The following is a 13,978-nucleotide window of genomic DNA, read 5'->3' as shown; positions in this document are numbered from 1 at the left end:
ATTACCAATAAAGGTTCAACTTGTTTTGTTATCTGTGGAATAAAACATCCAAAGAGAAATCTAAATCATCAAATACTACATTTCCCTTGAGAGTAGGAGTGTTGTGTGTTGAAGAATAACTTAGCATTACAAAAAATAAATCGTTGCAATAATATAACTACTCCCGACTGAATGAGCTTAATGTTTCATCATGAGTGTTTCAGCATTGGAAGATGGTTGTTTTATGTTAAAATCCATCAACATGACCACTGCAATGAGAGATAAAACCCAATCCTTCTTCCAAGGGCAAATAGCTATCCGGCACATGAAGCCATATCACTCTCCATCTCAACAATATCCTAACCAGGTATTCTATATGGACCTTTGTTTCGGTAATCACTGTCACCAGATCAAGGTAGTCAAATACACTCATGGACAGAAATAGGGGACATGATCTTAAGTTAAGTACTTGCTGACATTACATCACTTTTTCCTTTCGAAGATGACAAAAATGTTCAACAGTTCAGTGCAAAACATATCACTGTTTCTGTACTGAAAACAGCAGAGCCATCTTGTGTTGTTTCTCCTTATTGTTATTTTCAGGGTTGTTTTCAGTGTCCCTGTCCTATGCTAGTGCTGCTGATATCCCTAGCATTGTTTTCAGTGTCCCTGTCCTATGCTAGTGCTGCTGATATCCCTAGCATTGTTTTCAGTGTCCCTGTCCTATGCTAGTGCTGTTGATATCCCTAGCATTGTTTTCAGTGTCCCTGTCCTATGCTAGTGCTGTTGATATCCCTAGCATTGTTTTCAGTGTCCCTGTCCTATGCTAGTGCTGTTGATATCCCTAGCATTGTTTTCAGTGTCCCTGTCCTATGGTAGTGCTGTTGATATCCCTAGCATTGTTTTCAGTGTCCCTGTCCTATGGTAGTGCTGCTGATATCCCTAGCATTGTTTTCAGTGTCCCTGTCCTATGCTAGTGCTGCTGATATCCCTAGCATTGTTTTCAGTGTCCCTGTCCTATGCTAGTGCTGCTGATATCCCTAGCATTGTTTTCAGTGTCCCTGTCCTATGCTAGTGCTGCTGATATTCCTAGCATTGTTTTCAGTGTCCCTGTCCTATGCTAGTGCTGCTGATATCCCTAGCATTGTTTTCAGTGTCCCTGTCCTATGCTAGTGCTGTTGATATCCCTAGCATTGTTTTCAGTGTCCCTGTCCTATGCTAGTGCTGTTGATATCCCTAGCATTGTTTTCAGTGTCCCTGTCCTATGCTAGTGCTGTTGATATCCCTAGCATTGTTTTCAGTGTCCCTGTCCTATGGTAGTGCTGTTGATATCCCTAGCATTGTTTTCAGTGTCCCTGTCCTATGGTAGTGCTGCTGATATCCCTAGCATTGTTTTCAGTGTCCCTGTCCTATGCTAGTGCTGCTGATATCCCTAGCATTGTTTTCAGTGTCCCTGTCCTATGCTAGTGCTGCTGATATCCCTAGCATTGTTTTCAGTGTCCCTGTCCTATGCTAGTGCTGCTGATATTCCTAGCATTGTTTTCAGTGTCCCTGTCCTATGGTAGTGCTGCTGATATCCCTAGCATTGTTTTCAGTGTCCCTGTCCTATGCTAGTGCTGCTGATATCCCTAGCATTGTTTTCAGTGTCCCTGTCCTATGGTAGTGCTGCTGATATCCCTAGCATTGTTTTCAGTGTCCCTGTCCTATGCTAGTGCTGCTGATATCCCTAGCATTGTTTTCAGTGTCCCTGTCCTATGCTAGTGCTGCTGATATCCCTAGCATTGTTTTCAGTGTCCCTGTCCTATGGTAGTGCTGCTGATATCCCTAGCATTGTTTTCAGTGTCCCTGTCCTATGCTAGTGCTGCTGATATTCCTAGCATTGTTTTCAGTGTCCCTGTCCTATGCTAGTGCTGCTGATATCCCTAGCATTGTTTTCAGTGTCCCTATCCTATCCTAGTGCTGCTGATATCCCCTAGCATTGTTATCAGTGTCCCTGTCCTATGCTAGGGCTGTTGATATCCCTAGCATTGTTTTCAGTGTCCCTGTCCTATGCTAGTGCTGCTGATATCCCTAGCATTGTTTTCAGTGTCCCTGTCCTATGCTAGTGCTGCTGATATCCCTAGCATTGTTTTCAGTGTCCCTGTCCTATGCTAGTGCTGCTGATATCCCTAGCATTGTTTTCAGTGTCCCTGTCCTATGCTAGTGCTGTTGATATCCCTAGCATTGTTTTCAGTGTCCCTGTCCTATGCTAGTGCTGTTGATATCCCTAGCATTGTTTTTCAGTGTCCCTGTCCTATGCTAGTGCTGTTGATATCCCTAGCATTGTTTTCAGTGTCCCTGTCCTATGGTAGTGCTGTTGATATCCCTAGCATTGTTTTCAGTGTCCCTGTCCTATGGTAGTGCTGCTGATATCCCTAGCATTGTTTTCAGTGTCCCTGTCTATGCTAGTGCTGCTGATATCCCTAGCATTGTTTTCAGTGTCCCTGTCCTATGCTAGTGCTGCTGATATCCCTAGCATTGTTTTCAGTGTCCCTGTCCTATGCTAGTGCTGCTGATATTCCTAGCATTGTTTTCAGTGTCCCTGTCCTATGCTAGTGCTGCTGATATCCCTAGCATTGTTTTCAGTGTCCCTGTCCTATGCTAGTGCTGTTGATATCCCTAGCATTGTTTTCAGTGTCCCTGTCCTATGCTAGTGCTGTTGATATCCCTAGCATTGTTTTCAGTGTCCCTGTCCTATGGTAGTGCTGTTGATATCCCTAGCATTGTTTTCAGTGTCCCTGTCCTATGGTAGTGCTGTTGATATCCCTAGCATTGTTTTCAGTGTCCCTGTCCTATGGTAGTGCTGCTGATATCCCTAGCATTGTTTTCAGTGTCCCTGTCCTATGCTAGTGCTGCTGATATCCCTAGCATTGTTTTCAGTGTCCCTGTCTATGCTAGTGCTGCTGATATCCCTAGCATTGTTTTCAGTGTCCCTGTCCTATGCTAGTGCTGCTGATATTCCTAGCATTGTTTTCAGTGTCCCTGTCCTATGGTAGTGCTGCTAATATCCCTAGCATTGTTTTTCAGTGTCCCTGTCCTATGCTAGTGCTGCTGATATCCCTAGCATTGTTTTCAGTGTCCCTGTCCTATGGTAGTGCTGCTGATATCCCTAGCATTGTTTTCAGTGTCCCTGTCCTATGCTAGTGCTGCTGATATCCCTAGCATTGTTTTCAGTGTCCCTGTCCTATGCTAGTGCTGCTGATATCCCTAGCATTGTTTTCAGTGTCCCTGTCCTATGGTAGTGCTGCTGATATCCCTAGCATTGTTTTCAGTGTCCCTGTCCTATGCTAGTGCTGCTGATATCCCTAGCATTGTTTTCAGTGTCCCTGTCCTATGCTAGTGCTGCTGATATCCCTAGCATTGTTTTCAGTGTCCCTATCCTATCCTAGTGCTGCTGATATCCCTAGCATTGTTATCAGTGTCCCTGTCCTATGCTAGGGCTGTTGATATCCCTAGCATTGTTTTCAGTGTCCCTGTCCTATGCTAGTGCTGCTGATATCCCTAGCATTGTTTTCAGTGTCCCTGTCCTATGCTAGTGCTGCTGATATCCCTAGCATTGTTTTCAGTGTCCCTGTCCTATGCTAGTGCTGCTGATATCCCTAGCATTGTTTTCAGTGTCCCTGTCCTATGCTAGTGCTGCTGATATCCCTAGCATTGTTTTCAGTGTCCCTATCCTATGCTAGTGCTGCTGATATCCCTAGCATTGTTTTCAGTGTCCCTGTCCTATGCTAGTGCTGCTGATATCCCTAGCATTGTTTTCAGTGTCCCTGTCCTATGCTAGTGCTGCTAATATCCCTAGCATTGTTTTCAGTGTCCCTGTCCTATGCTAGTGCTGCTGATCTCCCCAGCGAAGCTAAAGGTTAGCTGACAGACCCCTTGAAGTAATCTCTATGGGGAAAGAGTATGTGCAAAGATCTTGTTCATAAATACCTACATCTGGATTAGCTGATGACAGTAGGTATATCCTATGTACAAGGTCAAGGACATTTCCTGATATGAGGTTGAGCTGCAGAAGGTTCTCAAGAAACAGCACAAGCTGGTCAGGGTCAAGCTGAAACAAAACAGTCACACTGAGAAATCAAGCAATATATTTCTTGCAACGGAAGTTGTTACTTTCTACATATAAACTTTTATTAAAACTGATGTTGATATTGCCAATACCTATGAACATTAAACAGTATATGTCACTCTAGCTCTCTTTCAATATTCAACAGAACATGACAGCCTAATTCTTTCAATATTCAACAGTATATGTCACTCCAGCTCTTTCAATATTCAACAGAACATGTCACCCTATGGCTTTCAATATTCAACAGAACATGTCACTCTAGCTCTTTCAATATTCAACAGAACATGACAGCCTAATTCTTTCAATATTCAACAGTATATGTCACTCCAGCTCTTTCAATATTCAACAGTATATGTCACTCTAGCTTTCCATATTCAACAGTATATGTCACTCTAGCTTTCAATATTCAACAGAACATGTCACTCTAGCTCTTTCAATATTCAACAGAACATGACAGCCTAATTCTTTCAATATTCAACAGTATATGTCACTCTAGCTTTCAATATTCAACAGAACATGTCACTCCAGCTCTTTCAATATTCAACAGAACATGACAGCCTAATTCTTTCAATATTCAACAGTATATTTCACTCTAGCTTTCAATATTCAACAGAACATGTCACTCTAGCTTTCAATATTCAACAGTATATGTCACTCTAGCTTTCCATATTCAACAGTATATGTCACTCTAGCTTTCAATATTCAACAGAACATGTCACTCTAGCTCTTTCAATATTCAACAGAACATGACAGCCTAATTCTTTCAATATTCAACAGTATATGTCACTCTAGCTTTCAATATTCAACAGAACATGTCACTCTAGCTTTCAATATTCAACAGAACATGACAGCCTCAATATCTATTCTAAAAGATTGAAAATGCCGACAGTACACTTTTGGTATTACTTCACACTGTATTGATGTCATCACGCCATTGTAATCTGCTCCCTCATAATCAAACACATCCTTGGCATTAAATGACTCGTTCCTACTGATATTCAGCATTGGAAGATTATCATATTATGTCAAACTCCATCAAAATGACTACTGCAATAAGAAACTAAACCCACCTCTACTTCCATTCATCATGAATGGCCTCTCACTCATTCTATGCATATTCATACATAGTCTTTCTCACTCGTATTCATACATTGTCTTTCAAGGACATGAATAATTCATGGTATCAAATAATTTCTCATAAATCCTTCATATTTGACATTTGTAATGGCCTTTAATTAAGTTTGAAGAGATACGGAAATTGTTTTAATCTGTTTAGCCTCTGTTGACTGTTGTTTCATTGTGTTGTTCCCAGACATTACAGGACACTAATCACATTATTCTGAAGGTGAAGTACCAAAGGTAAGGACTACATCTGAACTATTCTGAGAAATGTGAATCATCAATATCAGAGATCAGTGAATCTTGGATGTCAGCCCAAACAGATTTGTGAATGAGTAACTGAAAGTATGTGATAACACCTTATGTTTGCAAAAATGGTAAGCAAGCCATAAAGACGTTATACAATCAAAAGTCTGGTCTTAAGTCAAATTATTAATTCATATTGATAGTTTCCTTCAGTGGCATTTTAGAAGTTGGGTAATACAATATTGACAAACATTATGGATAACAGTTTCTTCTATTTCATGAGTGCAATGCTTCGATATGTGGAACTCACAGTATAAAGAAGCTTGTCAATATTATATTGATATTTCCTAAGTGCAAACAGCATACAAGGAGACATTACTCCAGATACCACAAACATGAACAGATCTTAACTTGTCACACCTGGAAGGTAAACAATGTCCACCTTTTTGGACAAAACATGTACTCAGGTTGAAGAAATAATGATTTTAATCTAAATTAATCGATGAAGGTACTTAATCGTATTGAAAGTAGCAATAGTTTGCTGTCACCATCTTTCATACGGTAGGAAAATATACAAAAACAATTAACAAAACCCTATGCCGGAAACAAAACTTACTAAATCATCTACAATTATATTCATTATGATCATAAAGTTCCTAAGATGAATGTATTACTTTCACTGATGAACAGTATTAACGTGAGAAATTAGCAAATTTCACAGATACATAAGATGAGCAAATATAAGTGATTAAAACTGGGGAAAAGATGTTTTAATCTTCAGCATTTATGCCTACTTGTTTCTACAAATATTGAACTTGTTCCTATTACAATTCAGATGAGAATATTTTCATAACTCAATATCATGCAGTTACGGCTCTCGGCTCACTGATGAGTCTTCTCATGCCACTCCATGGCATAAAATCTTGCTGCATACTGTGGATTCACGCTTCATGTCATCATATTCTAAGACTGCCTGTGATAAAATCTAACTCCATCTTACTGCACATTGTGGGTAAATAAGAATTTCCTTAAAAGCAGAAATATGCCACTTAGTTTAACAATAACAATTTGATGTAAGGCAAAGTACAAAAATATAAAATGAGTGAATTAATATTTAACGTCACATCAGCTATATTTCAGCCATATCATTGGATTGGCATTCTAGAAGTGCCAAATCAGTAATGAAGCATGTCACTTTTTGGAGGACAAGTTCTTGTTTACTGCATAAAGAGATGTTTCAGAGAAGATTCTTACACCATTATCAAGCTAAAAGTGACTTTATGAGCTATGTAATAAACAAGAAGTTGTCATCCATAATGTTGTATGCATGTAATTGACTCACCAATTCCTAACAACCTTTAGCTTGACAATGGTGTAAGAATCTACACCCAAACATCGTTTTATGCAATAAACAAGAAGTTGTTATCCATAAAGTTATATGCTTTATTATTGACTAACCAACTTCTAGAAAACCGATCAAACTATTACTACAGTGATTGAGATCATTAAAGAAAGGACTTTTGCTAAGGTTTGCTAAATTTAACTGTTCATTACATCTGACTTTATTATAGTTGAGGAGATAAAGAATGTGACACTTATAATATTTTATATCCTAGATGCAAGAGGGTTCTTACATCTTATCAAGAAGATACTGATAGAAAAGGGTTTGCCTCATATATAAAAACCCTGGAATTTTTGCTTGACATGCTGAATGCTCAAATCCAATTGTTTTGTAAATAACCCTCAAAAAGGTAAATTGTTCTCAAGCAAGGAGTGAACCACAAAAAATTATCTCCACTAAAAAATTCTCAGTGGTCCCCAGATTACTTCAAGTGGCTGTTATAACTTTTCCATTATTCTTCAATACTCATGTCCCGGTTACTCTATGGATATTTGCAACTATCTTCAGGCATGCACCTTCATTAACCCACATAAACATGCCACACACACATTTGGAGCATGACCAAACTGCCATATCATTAGTCATAACACAACATCAGCATGAACTACACAGTCATAATCCTCATCAGGTTAAAACCTGAATGTCCGGCATCACTGTCATGTCCATTGCCCCAAAGCCTTAATGAACCAATAAAAAAGCTCACTAATGACAGGTGATGTGCCACTATAACCACTATGGGTGCTGTCAAGGGAACTGTAAAACTCTATACAATGGTGATTAACTGGTAGCATAATTCACTTTGTCCCTGGAGAACTGCTCTACACTTACACAGAGAAACAGAACATGAGAGCCTGTCATCAGTTGGCAGTGTCTAATAAAGCCAGTGTGTTAGGACAGTGTTCTGTCTGAAAGTGGTTTATGGGCAGGGTGTTTAACACTGTCTTACCAGAGCCTTCATTACAAATGTCTGTGTGTGTGCTGTGTAACACAGTTCTACCATAGGCTGCCTTACAGCTGTCTGTGTGTGTGCTGGGTAGTGTAACACTGTTCTACCATAGGCTGCCTTACAGCTGTCTGTGTGTGTGCTGTGTAGTGTAACACTGTTCTACCATAGGCTGCCTTACAGCTGTCTGTATGTGTGTGTAGTGTAACACTGTCCTACCATAGGCTGCCTTACAGCTGTCTGTATGTGTGTGCAGTGTAACACTGTTCTACCATAGGCTGCCTTACAGCTGTCTGTATGTGTGTGCTGGGTAGTGTAACACTGTTCTACCATAGGCTGCCTTACAGCTGTCTGTGTGTGTGCTGTGTAGTGTAACACTGTTCTACCATAGGCTGCCTTACAGCTGTCTGTATGTGTGTGTAGTGTAACACTGTCCTACCATAGGCTGCCTTACAGCTGTCTGTATGTGTGTGTAGTGTAACACTGTTCTACCATAGGCTGCCGTACAGCTGTCTGTATGTGTGTGTAGTGTAACACTGTTCTACCATAGGCTGCCTTACAGCTGTCTGTATGTGTGTGTGGTGTAACACTGTTCTACCATAGGCTGCCTTACAGCTGTCTGTGTGTGTAGTGTAACACTGTTCTACCATAGGCTGCCTTACAGCTGTGTCTATGTGTGTGCAGTGTAACACTGTTCTACCATAGGCTGCCTTACAGCTGTCTGTATGTGTAGTGTAACACTGTTCTACCATAGGCTGCCTTACAGCTGTCTGTGTGTGTGCTGTGTAGTGTTACACTGTTCTACCTTAGGCTGCCTTACAGCTGTGTGTGTGTGTGTGTGTGTGTGTGTGTGTAGTGTAACACTGTTCTACCATAGGCTGCCTTACAGCTGTCTGTCTGTGTGTGTGGTGTAACACTGTTCTACCATAAGCTGCCTTACAGCTGTCTGTATGTGTGTGTGTAGTGTAACACTGTTCTACCATAGGCTGCCTTACAGCTGTCTGTGTGTGTGTAGTGTAACACTGTCCTACCATAGGCTGCCTTACAGCTGTGTCTATATGTGTGCAGTGTAACACTGTTATACCATAGGCTGCCTTTACAGCTGTGTGTGTGTGTGTGTGTAACACTGTCCTACCACAGGCTGTTACTACCATAGGCTGTTCTACCATAGGCTGCCTTACAGCTGTCTGTATGTGTGTGCAGTGTAACACTGTTCTACCATAGGCTGCCTTACAGCTGTCTGTATGTGTGTGCAGTGTAACACTGTTCTACCATAGGCTGCCTTACAGCTGTCTGTATGTGTGTGCAGTGTAACACTGTTCTACCATAGGCTGCCTTACAGCTGTCTGTATGTGTGTGCTGTGTAACACTGTTCTACCATAGGCTGCCTTTACAGCTGTCTGTGTGTGTGTGTGTGTGTAACACTATATGTTCTACCATAGGCTGCCTTACAGCCTGTAGTGTAAAACTGTCCTACCATAGGCTGCCTTACAGCTGTCTGTATGTGTGTGTAAACTGTTCTACCTGTTTACCATGCGGCCATAGGCTGTCTGTACAGGCTGTGTATGTGTGTAGTGTAACACTGCTGTCTGTGTCTGTGTGTGTGTGTAGTGTAACACTGTTCTACCATAGGCTGCCTTACAGCTGTCTGTATGTGTGTGCAGTGTAACACTGTTCTACCATAGGCCTGCTGTCTTGAGTGGTAACACTGTTCTACCATAGGCTGCCCTTACAGCTGTCTGTGTGTGCTGTGTGTAACAGTGTAACTGCCTGTTCATGTAGTGTAACACTACATGGGCTGCCTTACAGCTGTCTGTATGTGTGTGTAGTGTAACACTGTTCTACCATAGGCTGCCGTTACAGCTGTCTGTGTGTGTGTGTGGTGTAACACTGTACCATAGGCTGCCTTACAGCTGTCTGTATGTGTGTGCAGTGTAACACTGTTCTACCATAGGCTGCCTTACAGCTGTATGTGTGTGCAGTGTAACACTGTTCTACCATAGGCTGCCTTACAGCTGTCTCTATGTGTGTGCAGTGTAACACTGTTCTACCATAGGCTGCCTTACAGCTGTCTGTATGTGTAGTGTAACACTGTTCTACCATAGGCTGCCTTACAGCTGTCTGTGTGTGTGCAGTGTAACACTGTTCTACCTTAGGCTGCCTTACAGCTGTCTGTCTGTGTGTGTGTGTGTGTGTGTGTGTGTGTGTGTGTGTGTAGTGTAACACTGTTCTACCATAGGCTGCCTTACAGCTGTCTGTCTGTGTGTGTGGTGTAACACTGTTCTACCATAAGCTGCCTTACAGCTGTCTGTATGTGTGTGTGCAGTGTAACACTGTTCTACCATAGGCTGCCTTACAGCTGTCTGTGTGTGTGTAGTGTAACACTGTCCTACCATAGGCTGCCTTACAGCTGTGTCTATATGTGTGCAGTGTAACACTGTTATACCATAGGCTGCCTTACAGCTGTCTGTGTGTGTGTAGTGTAACACTGTCCTACCATAGGCTGCCTTACAGCTGTCTGTATGTGTAGTGTAACACTGTTCTACCATAGGCTGCCTTACAGCTGTCTGTATGTGTAGTGTAACACTGTTCTACCATAGGCTGCCTTACAGCTGTCTGTATGTGTGCAGTGTTACACTGTTCTACCATAGGCTGCCTTACAGCTGTCTGTGTGTGTGTAGTGTAACACTGTTCTACCATAAGCTGCCTTACAGCTGTGTCGCATGTGTGTGCAGTGTAACACTGTTCTACCATAGTTTTGGTCCCGCTTTGTCCGCGCTTGGCGGCACGCTATGTATATAAGCGTGTGTTCACACCGAGCTTCATTCCTCGACTCGCTGTGGGCGATACAGCATGCTGAATGCCAGGTACATTGTTATTGCAGAACACAGAAGGTGTCTATATCTGGCAGCTGCAGGACTAGTACTTCTTGAAGAGCAGGAGAAAAGGCAGTAAGAGCACGAGAAAGAGCATGAGAAAGAGGAGATACAACTGGAACAAGGAAAACAAGGCCAGTTTGGGTTAGAGAATGGTTGTCTAGAAGACATGAATTCGGACATTGTGTTCAGCCACTGACAGAGCTCCACAAGGAAGATCAGGCTATGTACAGGAATTACCTGAGAATTACACCTGAGCTAGTCTAAGAGATGGCGACGAAGTTAACGCCTCACCTTAAGAAACAGACCACATTCATGAGAGAACCGCTTGAAGTTGGACTCAAGCTGGCTGCCACCCTCCGCTTCCCAGCCACTGGAAATTCCTATCCAAGTCTACAGTACAGCTTCAGAGTTAAAGCAAGTACAATCTGCAAGTTCTTACCAGAGGTGTGCAAAGCCATTATTGAGGCCTTCAAGGACGAAGTGCTCAGCTGCCTCAAAACTGAAGAGGAGTGGCAGGAGGTTCCTGTTGTTCTCCAGCCTTCGTCCATAACTGGGATTTGGCAGCCAGATTGAGCCAGTCATTCTGTCTCTTATCATACAACTCTCTGTAGTGTTTTACATATTCTACTATTTTTTTGTTTTGGTACCCTCATCTGTAACCTCATACTCAGGAATGTCTTTCTTGGACACTCTGAATATCGTTTCCTGCTTTACTGCGGGCTTTTCTTGACAGTTCAACTTCAAGTTGTGTCTCTGGAACAACATCAACACTTGAGGAGGAGGAGCAAGGAGGAGAACGATCCCTCTCCCTGTCTGCAACCTCTGTCCCTTTCTCTATCTCTGTCACTGGCCCGTCTTCTTCCTGTGTTTTCTGCACTGGTCTTCCCTTTCCTCTACTGGTTTTCTTCTTGGGAGGATGATGGCTGTCCGCTGGCAAGTTGTCGTATTGTCTGTTTGTTGGTGTTCCACAATAGTGATATCACATGCTTCAGGAACGATCCTTCCTGTTGACGACCTGGACACGGGGGTTTCCTTACGCCAGCTGGCCACGGGAAAACTTCCAAATTCTCTCTATGACATAGCACACACCCCACACCCCTCACACACTCCTTGCGCTCGTTCCCGAAGACTTAATCATCGGCTCGGCGAAGTGTGGGCCATTGAGGGAATGAAAATCATGCAAATGTCAGGGTGGCATAACACTGTCCTAACACTAGCTTATAGCTGCCTTACAACTGTCTGTGTGTGTGCGGTGTAACACTGTCCTCTCATTGGCTTCATATATATGTGTATGTGTCTGTCTGTCATACATATGTCTGTCTGTTTGTGTTTGTCCATCCGTCTGTCTGAGTATGCTGGTGTATGCCTGTGTATGCCGGTGTATGCCTTTGAGTGTGTCTGTATAATCTTTCCATAATAACTTAATGAGACAACAACCTTCTGCAGAGTAAGTTCTGTGGGAGATACTTTCTGCTTCTTCTTCCTGTGGCAGTGTGCCATCCCCTGACAGTGAGACTCCACCAGAGCAACCTGAAACAGCAACCTTCAGTCAAACTCTGATGATAACTAGAACACACAGATTTCTCATAATCTCTGTAGTAATATGATCTTGTAATCTCTGTGGTAATATGATCTTGTAATCTCTGCAGTAATATGATCTTGTAATCTCTGCAGTAATATGATCTTGTAATCTCTATAGTAACATGATCTTGTAATCTCTGTGGTAATATGATCTTGTAATCTCTGCAGTAATATGATCTTGTAATCTCTGTGGTAATATGATCTTGTAATCTCTGCAGTAATATGATCTTGTAATCTCTGCAGTAATATGATCTTGTAATCTCTGCAGTAATATGATCTTGTAATCTCTGTGGTACTATGATCTTGTAATCTCTGCAGTAATATGATCTTGTAATCTCTGTAGTAATATAATCTTGTAATCTCTGTAGTAATATGATCTTGTAATCTCTGTAGTAACATAATCTTGTAATCTCCGTAGTATTATGATTTTGTAATCTCTGTAGTAATATAATCTTGTAATCTCTGTAGTAATATAATCTTGTAATCTCTGTAGTAATATAATCTTGTAATCTCTGTAGCAATATAATCTTGTAAACTCTGCAGTAATATAATCTTGTAATCTCTGTACTAATATAATCTTGTAATCTCTGAGGTAAAATATCTGCTCACAACCAGGGACAAGTGCTACACATGACTGAACCAAAGACAAGCGCTAAACATGACTGAACCAGGGACAAGTGCTACACATGACTGAACCAGGGACAAGTGATACACATGACTGAACCAGGGACAAGTGCTAAACATGACTGAACTAGGGACAAGTGATACACATGACTGAACCAGGGACAAGTGATACACATGACTGAACCAGGGACAAGTGCTACACATGACTGAACCAGGGACAAGTTGTACACATGACTGAACCAGGGACAAGTGATACACATGACTGAACCAGGGACAAGTGATACACATGACTGAACCAGGGACAAGTGCTACACATGACTGAACCAGGGACAAGTGATACACATGACTGAACTAGGGACAAGTGATACACATGACTGAACCAGGGACAAGTGATACACATGACTGAACTAGGGACAAGTGATACACATGACTGAACCAGGGATAAGTGATACACATGACTGAACCAGGGACAAGTGATACACATGACTGAACCAGGGATAAGTGATACACATGACTGAACCAGGGATAAATGATACACATGACTGAACCAGGGACAAGTGATACACATGACTGAACCAGGGACAAGTGCTAAACATGACTGAACCAGGGACAAGTGATACACATGACTGAACCAGGGACAAGTGATACACATGACTGAACCAGGGACAAGTGATACACATGACTGAACCAGGGACAAGTGCTACACATGACTGAACCAGGGACAAGTGATACACATGACTGAACCAGGGACAAGTGATACACATGACTGAACCAGGGACAAGTGCTAAACATGACTGAACCAGGGACAAGTGATACACATGACTGAACCAGGGACAATAAGTGCTACACATGACTGAACCAGGGACAAGTGATACACATGACTGAACCAGGGACAAGTGATAAACATGACTGAACCAGGGACAAGTGATACACATGACTGAACCAGGGACAAGTGCTACACATGACTGAACCAGGGACAAGTGCTACACATGACTGAACCAGGGACAAGTGCTACACATGACTGAACCAGGGACAAGTGCTACACATGACTGAACCAGGGACAAGTGCTACACATGACTGAACCAGGGACAAGTGCT

At 42.1% G+C, this 13,978-nt stretch overlaps 1 protein-coding gene across 2 annotated transcripts in view; it reads right to left on the bottom strand.

The window, feature by feature from the left end:
- LOC124272782 (aminopeptidase O-like) overlaps window positions 1-13,978 on the bottom strand; it is a 100,951-nt gene that overhangs the window by 1,098 nt on the left and 85,875 nt on the right. The window contains exons 12-13 of one of the 2 annotated variants that reach the window (XM_046707984.1): window positions 12,114-12,206; window positions 3,953-4,069 (exon numbers count right to left, since the gene is read on the bottom strand). In XM_046707984.1, the coding sequence (XP_046563940.1) occupies window positions 3,953-4,069; window positions 12,114-12,206 (210 nt within the window). Of the gene's footprint in view, window positions 1-3,952; window positions 4,070-12,113; window positions 12,207-13,978 lie in introns of those variants that run through there. The other variant, XR_006897427.1, reaches the window with a different exon arrangement.

Source organism: Haliotis rubra, unplaced genomic scaffold (genome assembly GCF_003918875.1).
Source record: "Haliotis rubra isolate DU_JTF1 unplaced genomic scaffold, ASM391887v1 Scf173, whole genome shotgun sequence".
In the NCBI taxonomy this organism is placed as follows: domain Eukaryota; kingdom Metazoa; phylum Mollusca; class Gastropoda; order Lepetellida; family Haliotidae; genus Haliotis; species Haliotis rubra.
This window is presented reverse-complemented; position numbering and strand designations above follow the sequence as displayed.